The sequence below is a fragment of the Manis javanica genome, chromosome 1 (genome assembly GCF_040802235.1).
Source record: "Manis javanica isolate MJ-LG chromosome 1, MJ_LKY, whole genome shotgun sequence".
Classification (NCBI taxonomy): domain Eukaryota; kingdom Metazoa; phylum Chordata; class Mammalia; order Pholidota; family Manidae; genus Manis; species Manis javanica.
In genome coordinates this window covers 197,989,264-198,010,909 of record NC_133156.1, presented here as the reverse complement: position 1 = coordinate 198,010,909, position 21,646 = coordinate 197,989,264, and the positions used below count along the sequence as shown (strand labels likewise).

The 21,646-nt window shown below is 37.4% G+C and overlaps 1 protein-coding gene across 5 annotated transcripts in view; it reads left to right on the top strand.

Annotated features, from left to right (window-relative positions):
- The window catches only part of ACYP2 (acylphosphatase 2), a 184,465-nt gene that overhangs the window by 96,859 nt on the left and 65,960 nt on the right, over positions 1 to 21,646 (top strand). The window contains exon 4 of one of the 5 annotated variants that reach the window (XM_073213248.1): positions 7,301 to 7,952. The exons of the other annotated variants lie outside the window; for them this stretch is intronic. Coding sequence (XP_073069349.1) covers positions 7,301 to 7,463 — 163 coding nt within the window. The 3' untranslated portion in view covers positions 7,464 to 7,952. Of the gene's footprint in view, positions 1 to 7,300; positions 7,953 to 21,646 lie in introns of those variants that run through there. 5 annotated transcript variants of the gene reach the window in all.

The window sequence follows — 21,646 nt, the reverse complement described above, 5'->3', positions numbered from 1 at the left end:
AAATCATCTGTCAGTCTGGTACTTGCTAAAGTTAATCTACCTTTTTTGTTTTAATATTCTAACTTGATAGTCAACATTTTTACTATGATGTGCCATGGTGTGCTTTTTTTATTTATCTTGCTTTATGTTCAGAGAGCTACTTGAATTTTTGACTATTGTCAGTTTGGGGAAAGTCTCAGCCGTTTTCTTCTCAAATACTGTTTCTTTCTTATTCTTTCTTCCCTTCCTTCTGGGGATTTTCTCCCTGTCTATTTAACTTTCTGAGCATAAATGAATGGATTGCTGGCAGCCTATTTAATCCCATCCCCTTCCACACTCTGTCTTGTTCACTTACTTGTTTCAGATACCTTGCTATGTTTTGTTTTTTATTTTTTGTTTTTTAACAAGCTTAGCATGCTCCTGCCTCAGACCCTTTGAAAATATCACTTCCTTATCTGGAACACGGTTTTCCAGATATGTCCAAGATCCATTCCCTAACAGACTCAGGTCTCTGCTCAAATGTGGTCTCACCAGAGAGACATTCCTTGATCACTTTTTCAAAATTGTTACCCAGACTCTTCTCCCCCATTGTACTGTAACCCTTTATCTCATTTTGTTTCTTCATAGCACTTATTACAGTATGATGCATTATATATTTAATATTTCTTTCCTTGTTCGGTCTCCCTCAATTTGAATATAAACTCCATGAGAGAAGGGACTTTTGCTTACAGCTGTATCCTAATCCCTGGTATAGTACCTGGAGCAGAGTTAAGTACTCAATAAGTATTTGTCAGATGAGTGAATGATTAATAATGAATATAGGAAGAGAGAGTTCTCAATATAAAGTGAAAAGAGCAGACAAGGAGAAGTAAAGCCAGCTTTTAATTTTTATTATCTATGTTTTGTTCTTTTGTATTAAATGTCATTGATCATATTTCTATCACTGTTACCTAAAATAGAAAAATGAATCATTAATATGTTTGCAAATATTGCCTTCATGAGTTAAAATTAACTGGCATCTCATCATTTAGATTATGCTTCACAAAATTTTAGACATTTTAATTCAACCCAAACTGTATCAGTGAGCTTGGGCTATCATAACAAAATACCATGGAACTGGTGGCTAAAACAACAGAGATTTATTTTCTCATAGTTCTGGAAGCTAGAAATCTGGTATGGTCAGGTTCTCAACAGAGACTTATCTTCCCAACTTGCAGATGGCTGCTTTCTTGCTGTCTCCACACATGGCAGAGAGACAACTCTCTTCCTCTTCTTATAAGGAACCTAATTCCAGCATTAGGGCCCCACACTCACGACCTCATCTAAACCTAATTACCTCCCAAAGGCCCCACCTCCAAATACCATCACATTGGAGTTTGGGCTTCAACATACAAATTTTAAAGGTACACAATTCAGTCTATAGCACCTACCAAATAAAATGCATTATTTTTTAGTGAATTAATAAACATATTCAATCCTCTTTAAATGTTTGTCATGGTGTGAAATTATTGTGATTGCACATAAAAATGTATTAAATTACTTTTGAAAAATACTTTGAATGTTTATAAGTACAAAAGATGAATTGTCCAGCACCTGGGTACTGTCTAGTCTATTTTATTTGTGGTTTGTAAGGATATCTATTTAGTGTGTACCTATCTAGGGACTCACATAAATACATCATATTTTTATGGGCAAAAACCTATCTCTGATATTCTGTTTTTTATATATTTCTTTCCCTCAATAAATCACAAATCCACCCTATAATGTCTAGACCTACACCCAATATGCCATCATTGTCGCTATACAGAAATATTCTATAGTATAAGTCAAAGATTTATGGCTGGATAGACTTGGCTCCCTGAATAGTAAGGCTTTTGCCTCATTGGCATGCACAGGGTTTTACTCATTGCCTGAAGTCAGCATGCCTTCTGATGCTCATAGACTGTGCTGCTTTTCCAGGAATGTCTCAAAAGGATACTGCCTAAAATAAAAGATGCCATACTGTAACCACTGGCTATAAAGACAGTGAGAATGGCCTCTGTCTTGTTCTTTTAGCCATCTTAAACTTTAGTGATCTAAAAAACAAAAATGGAATGGACAATCATCAATGCAGAGCCGCTACCCACATATTTTATAGTCTAGAATGATGCTCACGATATAAATAAATGCTTCCTGGAATGGTTAAGGAGGAAAGCATCCACCTCCCCACCGTTCCTCCTATTTCTCACTGCTGAAATTGGATTGTTAGCATCTGATATGAGCTAGAGGAGTATTTGGGACTGTGCCGTATGTCCCTGTTAGAAACACTGAGCTCATAATGACTAAGAAGCTCCAGGGGGTTGTCTAAGCCACCAAGATTATAAAGGGTACAGCATTATTGCAGCTGAACTAAAATTAATGTGATTCTTACTTTACCACCCATGGTGACCTAAGAAGGTGGTATGGCAGACAAATTTTAAATAAAGGGACTTAGTCATGGCTAACCAAAAAGCCAAACATGCTATTTTCATGGTGGAATAGGGAAGAAGAAATTGGTAAATATTTCTAAATATGTGATGTTTACCTATGAATTTATTCATTTCTTTTAGAATTTTTCTCTTGTCAGAAGTACTTTAGAAATAACCCCTAAATTGAAAGTATTTATAACAAAAAATGGAAATGTATTTGCCAGTTAAAAATTAAGTGAGGTATAACAACAAAGCAAAACTGAAGAAACAAAACAGCAGGAGACTCACAGATGCCAAGAAGGGAGTAGCGGTTACCAAAGGGGAAGGGGGTGGGGAGAAGGGGATTAAGGGGCACTATGATCAGCACACAGAATGTAGGTGGGTCACAGGGAAGCAGTACAGCACAGAGAAGACAAGTAGTGACTCTGTAGCATCTTACTATGCTGATGGATAGTGACTGCAATAGGGTGTGTGGGGAGACTTGATAATACAGGTGAATGTTATAACCTCAATGTTGCTCATGTGAAACCTTCATAAGATTGTACATCAATGATATCTTAATCAAAAATAAATAAATAAAAATTGTGTTACCTAGAAGAAAATGTGACTCTGTTGCTGAGAGTTCTGTTCTTAGAGGTGGGAGTTTCTTCTCAGAATGAAGTTAAAGCTGTGCTCCTCTCTATGTGACCAAGTAGATGATTACTGCAGTAAAAGTGGGTGGGGCTGAGAGTGCCCACAGAGGTGGCTGGGTGGGAATTGTCACCATGTCTCAGGGTTGCACTTTTAGAAACTAAATTTTAGGTGAGGAATGCAGTCATAATCCCTTGACCTATAAGAGAATAATTAATAAACTCAGTATGAGTTTATTAATGTAGAGTGGAAAACACACCCCATTCAGGAATTAGTCTGCATATGTACTGAAATCTTGGCAAGCAGAGAATCGAAAGAGAAAATTGCCTTTCTCCAAAAAGTAACACATTAAATTTGGGGGGGCCTGAAGAACTCACTCCTCTTCTCCACTCCAGAGATGTTTCTTTTTCTATTAACTTGAAAGAGTTGTCTAATCAGAGCTTCTCTATCACACATAAGGGCATCAGTCTTTCTCATGCTCCAACTTTTGGTTTCTTTTTGGTGCTCAGAACTTTCTCATTGCAGCATATGCATCATCATACCCATCACAAGTTAAAATTCCAAGGACGGAGGTTTATACTACAAAAGGTGCAATTCTCTGATGAGAAGAGCAGCTCTCCAGCAAAGGGCGTGAGGAATACACTGATGTCTGAGTCAGAAACCTGGGGGCTAGCCCTCGAGCTTCTATTACCTAACAGCCTGCCCTGGAATATGTGTTTCTGGCTTCAGTGGCTTAAGCTACAAAATAAGGTTCCTTTCACTTTTGACATGTAATCCAGATATAGCACTTTATTTTAGTAATACTAGAAAGAGCAGATAAATCTGTGTTCTCTTTGAGGTAAATGGGCTTTCTACCATTTTATTTTTCCTGGTAAAATCGTTGCTCTTAATCTGGCATCCTATATTTGTGTTCTTTTCTCTTCCTTTGGCCAGCTGGAGAGCAAGTGCCACTGACATGGTCCAAAGAATATATTCTTTTCACCCTTAGAGCAAGGATGAAATAGCTGAGTGGAGCTCCCCATCCCTCCCCCAAATGCCTGAAGCAAGCCATGAAAAGCATTTTTTAATTAAGTCAATTCATTTATTATGGGTTAAATTAATTTTTAATTTAGGCATATTGTGGGAACTATAATATATGCCAGCTGACCCCTATACAAATTTCCATGGAAATAACAATCTTTTAACACAGTGTATCCTCGGAATGTTCTAAAATCTCTAGCTATTTTAAGTGTGATACTGAGCTGAAAAAAGAAACCTATGTATTTGAAGTATGTACTTGGGTGCCCAGGAGGTAGGCTTAACTTGAAAAAATCCACTGAAAACATTCAGGGTGCAATAACTCTGGTCTTTCATTCAAACTTCTTTAATTAAAACCTCTGATATTGTTGTGTTTTCTCTATCTGAACTCAAACAGTGGAAGAGATTGCAAAACCTTATTTTTTTCCTCTGTGGGATAGAAATTTATCTGACAGGGGAAGTGGGGATAGTCATATTCTTTTCTTGAGTGAGCAAACAAAGTTCTTGTTCAAAAGAGGAACTGTATTCCCATAGTACCAGATTTATTCATCAAATGTGTTGCTATTAAGAGAATGAAAATATTTCAGATGGAATATTAGCATATGAAGATACCAGCTATGTATTTACAACAAGCCTAGTGAAAGTGCAGATGCTATGACTGTACTGCATGCTTGGGGAAGGTAACAGCTGGTCTGCTGTATTTGTCACATTTGGGTTAATCTGCACAAACCCATGCCCACCACTGCGTGTGTGTCAGCCACAGCATGGTCACAGTCGATTACAACACAGCATCAAACAAGGTGGAAACCACCAACTTGGTAAACAGAATATCCTTCCAGAATTTAATAATCCTGAGGCGATCTGGCCCATCACTGCTGTCCTATGAAACAACTGCAGGCTTGTCTTACACATTTTGCACTGGTGGTGGTATGATTATTGATTTCCTCCATTAAAATAGAAAATATAATTCTATTTGACAGAATAATTGGCACTCTAGTTAAAATATACAATCAGATGTTAGCATCCCTCTTCGGTAAATTCCTGTATTAGCAATTTGTAACCCTTTCATATACATCCTTTCTCACCATTCTAAGAATTTGCTTGATATGAATTTATGTATTTCCAGTTGATCATTTTTCTTTTGACTTATGGAATTTTTTGACTGTGTAGATACAATAAAAAGAAAAGAAAGAAGAATAAAGGGAAAAAAATTCTCCTTCTGATGAGAACTCTTTACTCTCCTAACAACTTTACTGTAGATCATACAGCAGTGTTAGCTGCAGTCATCATGTTGTACACTGCATCCCTAGAGCTTGCTTATCTTATAACTAGAAGTTTCTACCTTTTGGCCATCATCTTCCAACTCCCCTCCCCTCCCCACCCAACCAAACTCTGGTAATCACCATGATCTCTTTTTCTGTGAGTTAGGTCTTTTTTTTCTTTTTGAGTCCACATATTAGTGAGATCATGCCTTATTTTCCTCTGTCTGGCTTCACTTAGCTTAATGTCTTTAAGGTTCATCAATGTTGTAAATGGTAGGAATTCCTCATTTTTTATGGCTGAGGAGTATTTCATTGTATACATACGCACAATGAAATATATACAATATACAAGTATATATATATAAAATACATACATATATACACTTTATTCATTTATTCATTGATGGACACTTAGGTTGTTTTTAAGTCTTGGCTATTAAAAGTAATACTGCTATGAACCTGAGGGTACAGGTATCTTTTCAAGTTAGTGTTCTTATTACCTTTGGAAATTTTCCCAGAAGTGGAATTGCTGGATTATATGGTGGTTCTATTTTTACTTTTTTGAAGATCTTCCATACTGTTTTCCATAATGGCTATGCCAATTTATAGCCCCACCAACAGTGCAGAAGGGTTCCCTTTTCCTCTGCATCCATACCAGCATTTGTTATCCCTTGTCTTTTTGACAGTAGTCATTTCTAACAGGTATAGGATGTTATCTCATTGTAGTTTTGATTTGCCTTCCCCTAATGACTAGTGATGTTGAGCCATCTTTCATTAACCTTTTGGCCTTTCTTGTATCTTCTTTGGAGAAATGTCTATTCAGATTCTTTGCCCATTTTTAAAACTGTTTATTATTATTTTGCTACTGAGTTGTATGAGTTATTTATGTTTTGGATATTAACCCCTGATCAGATACAAGGTTTGCAATTTGTTTTTTCCCATTCCATAAGTTGTCTTTCACTTTGGTGATAGTTTATTTTGCTGTGCAGCAGCTTTTTAGTTTGATGTAGTCCCATTTGTTTATTTTTGTTTTTCTTTGTGCTTTAGGTGTCATATCAAAAAAAATCATTACCAAGACCCATGTCAAGGAGTTTTGTTACTATGTTTTCTTCTAGGAGTTTCACAGTTTCAGGTCTTATTTAAGTCTTTAATCTATTTCAAGTTAATTTTTATGAGTCATGGAAAATACAGTTCCAGTTTCATTTTTTTACCTGTGAATATCCAGTTATCCCATCAACATCTATTGAAGAGATTGTCTTTTCTCCATTGAATAATCTTGGCTCCTTTGTCAAATATAGTTGACCATATATGCTTGGATTTATTTCTGGACTCTGTTCCACTGGTCTATTTGTTTTTATGTCAGTGCTATACTGTTTTGATGACTATAGGTTTATACATAGCTTGAAACCAGGACAGTGTGATATGAGGCTCTCTTCAGCTGTTCAGGGTCTTGTGTGGTCCCATATAAATTTTAGGAGTGGTTTTTCTACTTCTGTAAAAAATGCCATTGGAATCTTGATAGGAATTGCATTGAATCTGTAGATGGCTTTTGGTAGTACTGACATTTTAACAATACTAATTTTTCCAATCTATGCACATGGGATATCTGTCCATTATTTGTGTCTTCAGTTTCTTTCATCAGAGTCTTGTAGTTTTCAGTATAGGGATTTTTCCACTCCTTAAATTTATTCTTAAGTATTTTATTGTCTTTGATACTACTGTAAATGGAATTGACTTGATTTCTTAGAAATTTTGTTGTTAGTGTATAGAATTGTTACTGATTTTTTTGTATGTTAATTTTATATCCTGAAATTTTACTGAAATCATTAATTAAACCAATTTGGGTTTTTTTGTTGTTGAGTCCTTAGAATTTTCTATATAAAATCATGCAATCTGAAAATAGAGACAATTTTACTTCTTCATTTTCAATTCTGATGCCTTTTCTTTCCTGATTGCCCTGGCTAGGACCTCCAGCACTGCACTGAAGGGGAATGCAGAGAGTGGGCACCTTGTCTTGTTCCCGATCTTGGAGGAAAAGCTTTCACCTCACATCATTAAATATGATGTTAGCTCTGGGCTTGTCACCCATGGCTTTTATCACGTCAACATATGTTCCTTCTATGCCTAATTTGTCAAGAATTTTTGTCATGAATGATGTTGAACATGTAGATTAATTTTTTTCATGTAGTTGTATTTATCAATCTTTTCCTTTAATTCTCCAGATTTTAAATAATAATGAGTCCTTACTCCAAAGTAATAAATTCTCCCTTGCGTTCTTCTAGTATTTTTATGATTTTTTAAAAATTTAAATCTTTGCTCCTTTGGAATTTACCTAGTGTGCAGTATGAAGCAGGAACCTAACTTATTTAACAATGCCTCTCTAGTTGTCCAGAGACAATTTTTGAATTGTCTACCTTTTCCTCACTGATTTCAGATACTGTATTTATCATTCACCAAACTCTGTATGCATTGGAGTCTATTTCTAGATTTCCTGTTCTATTCCATTAATTCATCTGTCTATTCTTATGTCAGAACTATACTTTTTATTATTGTAGCTTTATATTACTCTGTAAGTAGTGCTAGTAATAGTCCCCCTCATTTTTGTTTCTTGGAAGTTTCTTTGAAGTTCTTGGGGAGTTTTGGTTTTATTCTTGTTTTTTTAGTATACTTTAGAATTTGTTTATCTAAATTAATCTCCCCTCCCCTTCCTCAATTTTTGCCCTTGTTATTGTAATGATAATAAATTTCTAAATTAGCTTAGGAAGAACTGACAACTTAATGAGACTGAGACTTCCTATCTAAAAACTTGGTATGCCATTCCCTTTGTATAAGTCTTTATGTCCTTCAGGAATACTTTAAAATTGTATTCTTATATATTTCTAAAGTTTTCTTAGACTTAAAAAAACCCTTTGCTATTGTAAATGGAGTCTTCTCCCATTTCATCCTCTAACTTGCTATGTTCATTCATCTGAAATTTATTGATATCTAGTAATTCTGTATCTTGCTACCTTACTAAAGTTTCTTAGTGTTTGTAGTAACTTTTTTAGTTGTATATCTCAGTCCATAACAGTCACAAATTGTGATAGTTTTATTTCTTTCTCTAAGTTTCTGTACTTTTGGTTTCTATCTCTTAGTAATTGTATCATTTAACATCCAGTAGTGTTCGGTAATAGTGGTGACAGGTCAGTATCCTTTGTTCCTGACTTTAGTAGAAATGCCTCTATTGTTGCCCCAGTAAGCACAGTGGTCACTTTGGGACCAAGGTATATTTTATCAAGTTAAGAAGGTATCCACTATTTCTATTTTATTAAGTTTAAACCATATTTCTAAATAATAAAGCCCCCAATATTTAGATTATTATTCTAAATAATAATAAAGTGTATCTGCAGCCTCCTTAGCATGATAGGATCAAAGTTCTAAAGGGAAATAAGACTTTTAGTCTTTCTAGCCTGCCATCCTTCCATTATGAGTAGTAAATTCCAACCACAGGGAGATTACAGTTCCCTCCATAAATCCCAAACTTAGATTAGAAAACAAGCTGGAACTAAAAATCACTGTCTCTTAGGTCTCATACCAGTGTTCTTTTTGGTATACAAAGCTAAGATTGGAAATTTCTCTTACGACTGTTTTTATCTTCCATTATGCTTTCTCCTTGAGATCTCCCCATTTTATCCTTCTCTTTCCATCACATTTCTGGGACCTCACATGTGCTACTTGGCTGAGCATTCTCCCCAAAGCCTGCCATTGCAAGGAGCCAAGTTTATCAAAGATTTCTAGACAGTGACATAATCCCTTCCCTACCCAAAAAGATCTCAGTTATTTGGCCTTCCTGAACAAAGCACATTGTCTTTCAAATGCTGCTGTTACTTCTGTAATTAAATCACAAAGCTTGTTGGAGCCATTTGAATACCTGCAAATACGTTTCAGTTGTGACAGTACCTTTAGCCAAGTGATTTGAACCAACAGTAGATGTATCATAAATGCCACTGTATCTTCATGTATGGGTGGTATTCAGATCTCTAAATAAATTAGATCATAATATGTTTACAATTTTTTTAAAGAAAAAAATAATTACATATTTTTAATACAGTAATTCTGACTTTGAACTTATCCTTTGTATCATAACTTTCATTAATAAATGCCAAAATTAGTATTTTATAAGCTAAGAAAATTTGTGTACAAGTGGGAAAAACATGAGCCATTTGGAAAATTATTTTGATTAATCATTTTCTATTGTAAAACTAATGATAGAATTTCTGTCTATACACATTTATCAGACTTGAGTTAGACTTTGGTTTGAATCCTTCCTTTAGCACTGCCTTGTTGACTGGTTAGACATTAAGTAGCATAATCTCAACTGACTCCTGCTTCCTCATCTGTAAAGTAGGAACAGGAATACCTTATCAAGTTGCATGAAAATTAAGAGAATAATGCACATAAAATGCTTAGCACACTGGTACCATGATGTAGTATAACAAAGAGAGCTATTAGTACATGCTCTTACTAAGGGGTGTAATAAAGCCTGTTGTTTTTAATTTATATGCGTTTGAAGATTAAGGAGCAATAGAATATCATAGTTTTGACTCAGTTGGATCTGTAATTGCAGGACAGCTCATTTATCCACATATCTTCCTTTCTGAGACTTAGAGCTAAGGTACTTGTAAGGATTTGCTGGAGACTCTGCTCTGGCTCTTCTTTCTTAGGTATTATTTGGGCAGCCATGCCAATTAACACTTACTTAAAACCTCAATCCTAAAAATATGTTGTTAACTTTTTAATTAGGTTTCATTAGCCAATTATTATTTATTGACCATCTGATAAGTGAATAAAAAGTATTACAAAACACTAATATGATTCATATTCTATCCATTTAGAGCTGTGAAGGACTTAGGCATCATTTTTTATACATTCATTAGGTAATTTTGGAGTGTATATTTTGTGCTAGACATAAAATATGTATCCCTAGGGACATGTAGGTAAAAATATAAATCCCTACTCTGAAGAAGCTTATAGTCTAGTATGATGTCTACAAAGGAGCTTAAAAGCCACCTTTTACAGTAATATAAGACTTACTTGATATTCCTAAATGTCAGGTGGGAGACATAATCTTCTTATGTGGTCCCATAGCACCTTATGCTTGCACTTATTTCAGCATTTCTCACACTGTACATTGTCTCCTATGCTGGAGTATGGGTTGCTTGAGGACAGGGACTGTATTTTTACTCATCACAGAATAAAAAGAAATAAAACATGGTAAATAACTTAAAATTGATTGACAAAGACAGATATAAGCTACTAACATAAAGAACTAACTTCAATATAAACTTGTATGAAATAAATGCTACAAAATGTATCCTATGGAAGGTATGAGGTTTTGGAGGTTGGTTAGAGACAATGGCATTTGAATTGAATTTAGGAGCAGTGGTAGGATTTCTGTTGTTAAGGAGAAGGAGAAGAGAATCCAAGATCATAAAACATCATGAGCAAAGGTACAGAGGCAAGACAGTGCATTAGTTGCTTGAGAAATAGGAGTCCCATATGAGTGTACTCTCAAGAATATTAGGCAGGGGCTTGGTTCTTGCTGACCCTGAATGCAATAGTAAGGTGTTTGGACCTATGTAGGCAGTGGTGTGTCAACAAGGATATTTGTGCAGAAGACGAAATATCACTTGACAATGTCTGTTGCATTTCTATATACTAACAATGAACTAGCAGAAGGAAAAATTCAAGAGTACAATTCCATTTACAATTGCATCAAAAATAATAAAATACCTAGGAATAAACCAAACCAAGGAGGTGAAAGATGTATTCAGAAAACTATAAGACACTGGTGAAAGAAATTGAAGGTAACACAAGTAAATGGAAATCTATTTCATGTTCATGGATAGGAAGAATTAATATTGTCAAAATGGCCATCCTGCTCGAAGCAATTTATAGGTTCAGTGCAATCCCTATCAAAATACCAATGGCATTTTTCAATGAACTACTGCAAATACTCCTTAAATTTATGTGGAACCACAAAAGATCCTGAATAGCCAAAGCAATCCTGAGTATATCACACTTCCTGATTTCAAACTATACTACAAAGCTGCAGTGACTAAAACAGTATGATACTGGCACAAGCACAGACCCATAAATCAATAGAAAAGAATAGAAATCCCAAATATAGATCCACACATATATATGGTCAATTAATACATGACAAAGGACCCATGAATACACAATGGGGAAAAGACAGTCTCTCCAATAAATGGTGTAGGAAAAACTGGACAGCTTCATGTAAGAGAATGAAATTGGATCACTGTCTTAAACCATACACAAAAGTAAACTAAATGAATTAAAGACCTAAATGTAAGACAGGAAACCATAACACTCTTGGAAGAAAACATAGACAAGAATCTCATGAATATCTGCATGAGAAATTTCTTTTTGGATATGTCTCTCTAGCAAGGGGAATAAAATAAACAATGAACAAGTGGGACTATAAAACTAAAAAGCTTCAGCACAACAAAGGAAGCCCTCAACAAAACAAAAAAGCATCCTACAGTATGAGAGAATATATTTGCAAATGATATATCTGATGGGGCTAATATCCAAATACATAAAGGACTCATACAACGCAACACCAAAAACAAAAAACAAATAATCCAATTAAAAACTGGGCAGAGGACCTGACAGATTTTTTTTCCAAAGAAGACTTACAGATGAGCAACAGACACACACAAAAAATGCTTGACATCACTCATCATTAGGGAAATGCAATCAGAACCACAGTGTGGTATCACCTCACACCAGTCAGAATGGCAGCTATCCAAAAGACAAGAAATAACAAGTGTTGACAAGGATGTGGAGAAAAGGGAAGTCTCCTACACTTTGGTGGGAATGTAAATTGGTCTAGCCACTATGGAAAACAATATGGAGATTCCTCAAAAAAACTAAAAATAGAAATGCTAGATGACTCAGCAACTCCACTTCTGAAAATTTATCTAAAGAAAACAAAGTCACTAGTTTGAAAATATATATGCACACCTATGTTCATTGCAGCATTATTTACAATAGCAAAGATATGGAAGCAACCTGTGTCCATTGATAGATGAATGAATAAAGAAGATGTGGTACATATATACAATGGAATATTACTCTGCCATAAAAAGAATGAAATTTTGCCATTTGTAACAACATGGATGGATTTAAAGGATATCATGCTAAGTGAAATAAGCCGGGCAGAGAAAGACAAATACCATATGATTTCATTTACATGTGGATTCTAAAAAACAAACAAAGAAGAAATAGACTCAAATTTAGACAACAGACTGGTTACTTTAGAGAAGGAGTTTGGGGCAGGATGAAATAGCTGATGGGAATAAAGAGGTACAAACTGCAAATTGTAAAATAAGTTAGACATAGGAATGGAAGTACAGCATAGAGACTTTAACCAATAATATCATAATATCTTGGTATGATATTGAGGTAACGACACCTATTGTGGCAAGCATCTAGTAGTATATATAATTATCAAGTCACTATGTTGTACATCTGAAACCAATATATCAACTTCACTGCAGTAAAAAAAAAAAAAAGACACGTGACCACTTTGTCAATAGTGTGAAGGATGGGAAGAGAAAATCACATTCAGGAAGGGCAGTCCGGAGATTTCCAGTATGGCAGACCAAAGATGTTGAAGTGGAAATAGATGTGAAAAAGAGGAGAACAAATCTGGAAATATTGCAAATGGACATGCCAGACCCTGATCTGGAGTAAGGCTTGGAGATTCCAATTTAAGTCCTTTTCTTAAAGGTGATGGTAGAAACTCTGGCTGTGGCTAAGGTCACCCAGGAAGAGTACAATGAGAGCAAGCAAGGGTTAGGCCACAGAACCGTGTGGAAAGCTTATAATTTAAGGGGAAGATAAATCTTCAGATTTAGAATAAATGATGTTTTAAACCTGTTGTTAAAAAGATGAGGAAAACTATGTCTTTGGAATTAAGTGGTTTGCCTACAGTTCATGGCAGAGTTCCCTGAAACCCAGATGTCCCTTTTGTAACTCAGTGCACTATTAGTTTAATATTCTAGACTCTAGTTTAATGCTAAATTTAATAATCCCACCTACCATCTTTCTTATCCTCATTAATCTTGGTAAGACAGACTAAACTTGAATTTAGGATCCCTTTACATTAAGTCAAAGTGTCCTATATCTCTTACATGCTTAGGAACCAATAGCAAAGAGAAAATTTTACCATTGGAAAATACAGGGCAAACCATCCATATGGATGCCATTTAAAATTACAATGTGTGATGTAAATTGATAGCAGGAATTATAAAAGGCCTAATTAAATTTACCTTATGTTTCAAAGGCAGTAAGTTAATTTTATACATTATAAAATGTTTTCATATCCTTTATGTAAAAAATGTTGAATATCCCTGTATATTCAACACTAAATTATCCTTACTATACCTAAACACCTTGCTATGTACAGAAATGGAAAGATTTTGCTCAAATAAGCCAAACCAAATGATTTCATTACCACTTTACAGAAGATTTTGTTTCTATTAATATTCATTCTTCTATGGCATGTGCCAAAAGTGTGACTTGAAAATCTGTTTTAGCTCTTAATTATCAAGTGAAATATTTATACCTCAAAGGGGGAGGGCTGAAAAGAAAGGATGTGAAACTTTAATACAGCTCATCTTACAAAGCACGTATTTGATGGGGCCAATCCTTAGAATAGCATCATTCTTGCTGAACCATGAAACTAAATAATAGGTGGATTTTGTCATTTTTTTGGTTAGAAGAACTAAACTCTGAAGATGAACCATCACAATCCATGATTAACGAACTGTTTACAGCTAAAAAACTCTGATAAAGGTCAATTGACAAAATGAGTTGGAACACTATAAATAGAAATTGATGGCCCATACATAGAAAATTGAACAGCTTTATTCTTAGAAAATGGATTTTAGCTATTTTAATGTGGTATAGTAAGTGATCCTATTAGAACTCTCATACATGGACTCACAGCCTTCTCAAAAAAGATTTGAAACATACGGCCAGCCAATCATTTTCTAGCATGGAGGTTCCAGGAAAATGATGGGTTCTTTTTTGTTTGTTTTAGTCCATGTTTTTATTTTTGCTTTCTTTGGGTTTCTAATTTTTGTTCTTCTTAAACACACTTTTATTACAGTATAATATACATATAGTAAAGTGTATTTTTCAAGTGTACAACTCAGTGAAGTTTCACAAATTGAATATACCCATGTATCCTGATCAAGTCACAGAACATCTCTGGCCCTTCGGAATCTACCATCACACTCCCTTTCAGTCAGTCCATATCCTTACCCTGCACACCACCACCAAAAAAAAAAAAAACAACTGTTGGGCAGCAGTTATGGTTTTCTGATGTCTCTAACATCTTACAAGTAGAGACACTAACTGGTTTTGTTCAGAATATCTTTTCAAGTATATCTGTGAATTGCCTTAGAAGACAGAGTTAGTGTTTCCCTCCAGAGAAAGGGTAGGTTTGTTTACAGTCTTGAAAAAAAGAGAGATTATGTCTCTTATAGAGCAGGTTTACTTACTTTTCAGTATAATAAAGATAATGTTTCCCTTCACAGCAAAGGGCAGGCATGCTTACTCCCCGTTATAAAAGATTGTTTCCCTAAACTGAGGGTTCTTACCCTGTAATGCAACCCACTGTGTGCGGCATCACCTGGCTTTCATTATGTTGAAGAATTAGGAATCAGGGCTCAGGAAGTTGGTGCAAATACTAACACTGTCTATTGTGCTGCAAGGTCCTTTGTATCTGACTCAGCATCCATTAATTAGGCAGGCTAATGTTAGTTTGTGTATTTTTTGCAGGTTATTTTTCCATGAGACAACAATTTCTAGTCTTCAGACTCTGACAAAACCAAGTTATTCAAATTATATTTCTAAAGATAGTTTTAACAGAAACATATATATAACTTATGAAAATTCACAATAAACTATATTGTACAGGAAAGAGATTTGTTTCCAAATGTCCCGAATTAACAGCCAAAGAAAATCTATACAGTTGAGTCTTCGCAGTAAGCAGAAACAGAGAAAGTAATAGGACTTTGCTAAATGCTAGTGAAATTAAGGGCACATTATTAATCTTCCCAAGTTGCACTGTTTTTCTTTAAAGACCCCTTCTCTAGACAGCGTAGTTAATGCTTCAGCCACCTCTAATTCCCCCACCCCCATCCTGAGAAAGGTATTTGTCTTCCCATCACCACTGACAGAGTAAATATTCTTCCCATGCAGGATCTCGGTTAACCCAGTCTTAATTTTAAGCCCCTGGCTCATTTCTGTCTCTGGCCATTTGTTCAGTTTTCCCCACCTTAGGCACCCACCATGATCTTCCTAGTTCTTCTATCCATTCTGAACTAGAAAACATCTTTCATCCCCATCTAGATGTCTTCCTTTAAAACTTCAAGGCCTTGCTAAGCAGAGGAGGCAATGTAAGAGTACTGGAAGTCTCCTTGACAGGACAACCTCTCTGCCTCTGGAATGATAAAGGAAGCCAAGTTAACTCAAAGCCTTCTTGTGCAGATGTTTCTGAGCTACCGCTTCAGGAAGGGTGATGAGAGCTACGCGATAGGGAGGCAGATGAGAGAGAAGGGAAAGTGTACACCCACCCTGGCACTTCTGGCACTTCATCATATTCAGTATGAGGAATGGAGGCAAATAAATGTACCTAAATTTTATATAAAAAGCCTGGCATGTGGCAAGGAGACCATCATTATCTTTTCCATATGGATAGGGTATAACTTGTCACATTAGTCACTTGCCTGACAGTCACCAGGTTCTTTAGTGATGGTAACGATAGTGTGAGGTCTTTTCAGGGAGGAATAGAAAGGTCTTTTATGGATTGGCAGGCAACCTGGGTCCACCACCAGTTCTGCAGATCCCCATTTGGCAAAAGCCAGAAAATGGAGCTGACAGTGGTCTAGAAAATGTTCATCCAGAAGGCAGCAGTCCAAGGGGGTGGGCACAGCCAGTAGCAGGCAGCAGCCGGTGACAAGAGGAGCAGGAAGAGCAACGGAATTGCATAAATCACATAGACCAAGTGGCCCACTGCTACTCTCCCTTGACTTTATTCATGTCTAGCAATTGTCCACAGGCCACATGCAGAGCAGAGTGAGTAAAATAAGCTCCTACATACAGCTAGAAATCCAGGTGATAGTAACCACACCAGAGGTCCTGGGAACAAAAGGGTCCAAGTAGTGCTGATAAAGACAGTGCTACCCACAACACTGGTTGGCTTAGAAGAATGTGAGCCACTGCTATGCAGCATGTATGTTAATGCAGAACAGCCAGAAGACCATGTGCAAGTGGAGCAGCATAGCCATGAGGTCTCAGTCTTGAAGGCGAAAGAACAATGTACAGAGGAGGGAGAGTGCAGAAAGATCAGCACAAAAAAAGTAAAAGGCATACTCAGCGCTGTTGCCAACACGCAGGTCTGACCAGAGTGGGTAGGGGACCTTGTGCAGAAGTATTCCCACGGCAAATGTTCACTGGATTGGAGCCCAGAGGGCCAGGATATCTCCTCTGGCAAAGTCTAGCTCTCTGGGGTCCTTCATACCATAGGTAGCACTGCAGTGGATTTAGCCAGAGGTCCTCTTTGATGATCTCAGCAATTCTGTCAGACTCTGAAAACCAGGCGAAGAAGTTGCACATAAAGTCTTGGTTCCCATTAACGAAGGACTGTGGTTCCTGGTCCCAGTGCCATATAATAGGAGTAGAAGGAGACACCATTTGTCTGGAGGATCCGACCTCATATTCCTTGATAATCATATTGTTTCTGATTATCATATATGGGTTTCTTTGAAAGAAGAACTTGAACTTCAACATCCTAGGGTGTCTGACCTCCTTCACATCCAAATTACTTATGTACCTGACATCTCTGCATCTCAAGCCTTCAATCAGGGTGGACAGGCATGGGTGGTTCTGAAAGGCCATGACCCAGAAGCCCGAGACTCTGAATGCTGCAGCTCCTCTGCTCTCGGTAGTATCGAGGCATCTGCCCAAATGTGCACTCTAACTGGAGGAAGCCCTGTCAGCCTGAGCATTCACGGTGTCCAGTTCCAGCTGGATGGGCTCCAGGGCGTTCATGTGGTGATCCACATGCAGGGGTGGGGTCCTGCCTCGCCCTTCACCTCATTCGCCATCTGTTTTCCATCATCCCTTCTGTTTCTTCACCTACCATTTTCTCCACCACCACCACTTCAGCCGTCTCCTCATCGTCCACTGCTACTGAGAAAAAAGTACACCTTTAAGTAGGCTTCCTTGGCCTTTGTGCCACATTCCCTTGGACACCGTACCTTGTGCCAGAAGTTTCTAAGACCTTCTCCCTGCAGGGCAGTGTGACTCCTCATGCTGGAGGCCATTTTCAGCCTGCAGTGTGTTGCCACAAGCAGAGGCTGCTTCCAGGCCCTTTGTGGGTGGCAGGGCCTCTTCTTGATACGTGACTGTGACCCACGGTGACTAGGATCTGGGCCATATGGTCACTGTCCGTGGGGGCTGGAGTGCAGCCCCTCCTCTGGAAGCTGGGGCAGTGGGAGTGTAAAGGCTGCAGGCTGCGCCCACCGTCTCTGCCATCACTGTGTCACCTTGGTTTCCTCTTGGACCTTCTGGTACTGGTGTGGGTCCGGGCCTCCCAGGGCATGCACGGGAGCAGTGACGTGGGTCTGGGGCAGATGGAGCCTCCCAAGTCCATCCAGGATGCTCACGCCGGTACTGGCCTGACCAGTGGTAGCTCAGCATCTCCTTTCCTCACGAGGAGGAGCTCCTGCCGCACACCTTCAGTCTCGCGATACTCTCTTCATTCTCGTGACACCCAGTCTTCAGTGTCAAGAAAATCTGTTCTGTGGAGCCTGCTTTCCTTTTTATTTTTGCTATTCTGGTGGATGACAGGGTGGTCTTAATTTGCCATTAGCTAATGCCTATTGAATTGAGAACCCTTTTTTTGATGTTTGACACCCTCTTTTTGTGGAGCGACTGAGTTCTCCCCTCATTTTTCTGTTGGGTATTCTGTATTTTCCATATTGATTTGTAGGAGCCCATTATCCATGTTAGATATAAGTCCTTTTTCAGATATGTGTATTGCAAATGTCTTTTCCCTCTGTGAATTGCTCTTTCACTATCTTAATGATGTCCTTTGATGAACTAAAGTTTAAAATCTCAACATATTACAATTTATTTTTCCCTTTAGATACATGCTTTTTGAGCCCTCTGAAAGAAATCTTGCCTCTAGATGATTTTCACGTATCTGCAATCCTTCTGGAATTGGTTTTATGAATGGTGTTGTAGCAATCAAGATTCATTTTTTTTCGTATGAATATCTATTTGACCAAGCACTATTTATTGAAAAGACTGTCCCCATGCATAGGTTTTTAAATGTTTCTATCAAAAGTGGCATGTTATTGGCCAGAGCTAGTCACTTGGCCTTGCCTAGCTCCAAAAGGTCAGGCAAGTGTCATCCTTTCCTGACTCTGGCGGGAGAAGGAAACTGGAAATACTGTGAGCGTTCTATTACTCATCCCAGAATGTAACTAGAGACTCAGTGTGTAAAAGACCAGTAGAGATAGGCCAAAGAAAGAGAAAAGGCAATGATAAATATGAGGAGAAATTAGTGAAAAACAATAAGGAGTATCAACCAGTGATTAACAATAAAAAATCAGTTAACAATATTTGGAATGAAAAATACATCACAGTACTGATTTAAAAAAATGTAAGAGAGCATGTTGGACGGCATTATGCTGATACATTTTCAAACTGAAATATATTACTTCATAGAAATATAAAACTGATCAACAGTAACTGAAATGCCAGAGAAATACGGATAGACATAGAAACAAATAAATTGAATCAAGAGTTTGAAAAAAATATTTCCACAAAATAGCAATGAGGCTCAAATGGTTTTGAGACAAATGCTACCATGAAACTTTTAAGGAACACATAATCTATTTTTTATACGTACTAAACAGTCAACAAATATTTATGTTGCACCCGTAGTATGCCTGGCACTGCTTTAGGCCCTTTGGATATATTGGTGAACAGAACAAAGATCTTTTCCCTGTTAGAGTCTCAAGTAGAGGGGAGACAAGATAAATGATAACAACAAGTAAACAGTAAAACATTAGAAGGTGGTAAGTGCTATGGAAAAAAAAGTTGAGTAACAGAATTGAGAGTTAGAGAGTTAGAATTGAGAGTTCTGAGGTTAGGGAGTGAGAAGCCAATTATAGTTTTAAAAAGGGTTGTCAGAGGAAGCCTCACTGTAAAGGTAAAATTTTGGCAAAGATTCAAAGAAGATGAGGAAGTTAGCTAAGTGGTTATTTTAGAGAAGAGCATTCTAGGAAGAGAGAACTGCTAAACAGAGGCCCTAAGACACAAATACCTACAGTGCTGAAGGAATAACAAGGACGCCAGTGTTACTAGAGCAGAGTAAATGAGAGGCCAGATCAATAGAGTCTTATATTATAAAAGGTTTGGCTTCTATTCTTAGTGAAATAGGAAGCCACTACAGGATTTTGAACAGAGGACTCAAAGTCTGACTTATTTTGCATGAAGAACTCTGGCTCCAGGGTGAAGAATAGACTGTGGGGTGGGGTGGGGGGGCAATAGCAGACATAGGGAGATCTTTTAGGAGGCTATCAAAGTAATCCAGATCAAAGATATTTCTCAGACCAGGCAGCAGCAATGGAGGTGGATGGTGGATATAGTGCGATGGTAGAGTCAACATGATTTCATGATCAATTGGGTATGGGTTATAAAAGAATGAGAAGTCAAGGATGATTCCATGGAATCTGAAGAGAGCAGATGGTGGGATGGAGTTGCCAGAAGCACAGGTGGGAAATGTTGTGATGGAGCAGATCTTTTCAGGAAAATCAGAAGTTTACTTCTAGACATGTTAAGTTTGAGATGACTGTTGGACAACAGAGTAGAGATGCCTCCTAGGCATGAGTTTGGAGCTCAGGAGAGTTGTGGGATGCGGATATGTATCTCGGAATAATGAGCATACAGGATACTTAGAGCCAGAGGGCTGAGTGGAGTCATAAAGGGTGTGAATATTGATAGACTGAGCCCTAAGCCCTCCAAAATGACAAGGTCAGGAAGAAGAAGAACCAGCAAAGGAGACGAAATAGAGTCTAGTGAGGTAGGAGGGAATCCAAGAATATGCAATGTGCTGGAAACTAAGTGTGTAAAGCAAAGTATTCAACTGTGTGATGTGGTGCTGATAGGTCAGGTAAAATGAGGCTTGAGATTTTGACATTGGATTTTACAATAAAATAGTCACTGGTGACTTGAGCACTTTCAGTGAAGTGGTGTCATTGGAATAGGTTTTAAAAGGGATTGGAGGTAAGAAAGTAGAGACAGTGAATATTGACAACTCTTTTGAGGTATTTCCTCCAAAGGGAAATTAAAAAATGGGGTCACTTGACAAGAACAGTTTTGGAAGAGTGTTAGCTTAGCTATAATGAGTTTAAGGAAAAATGGAAAGGGAGAGACTATAAACAGCAAGTATACACAATTCTTGAGGCTTTCTTTTAAAGAAATGCGATGATTGTAGGTGGAGAAAGTAGCTCAAAGAGAATGTTTTTAAAGTATAAAATGTTTATATGTGTTTATGCTAATGTGAATGATCCTTTAGGAAGCACAAGTTAATGATGTAGGAGAGAGAAAAGAGAATCATTGGAGGACTGTCCTTGAATAGGTGAGAGCAGATAGAATTTAGTACCTAAGTGGAGGAGGATGAGCCAACTTTAAGTAGGAAAGTGACAAGGGAAACCAACAAGAAACCAATGGGAACCAGCAGGAAGGCAAAATATGAGGGTGTGTATGCTGGTCAGTGGACAAAAGTGATGGTGGACTCTACGATATTCTCTTCAGATTGCTTCAGTATTCTCAGTAAAGTAAAAAGCAAGATTATCAAGTGAGAGTGAGGATGAGACAGGAGGCTTTATGACAAGAGAAGGTATGAAACAGTCTTTAGAGAGTACAAGAGTGACTGGACTCTGACATATGGTATGATTGCCAAACCACATAAGGTCATGAATTTTAATGGAGGCACATAAGCATGGTTGTGAGTTTTTCTTCAGCCACATTCACTTTATAGGTATAGCATGAGTAAGCAGAATTGGAGTTAGTTAAAGCTGCAACAAGAAAGCAAGAAAATGGTTACAATAATCTATCTTAGCATTTAAACTGGAGAAATAGAGGGCACATAGGGATGAGGGGCAGTGAAACGGAGGCCCGATCAGTGCCCTGGAAGACCCATGGAATGGAAGCAGCTCT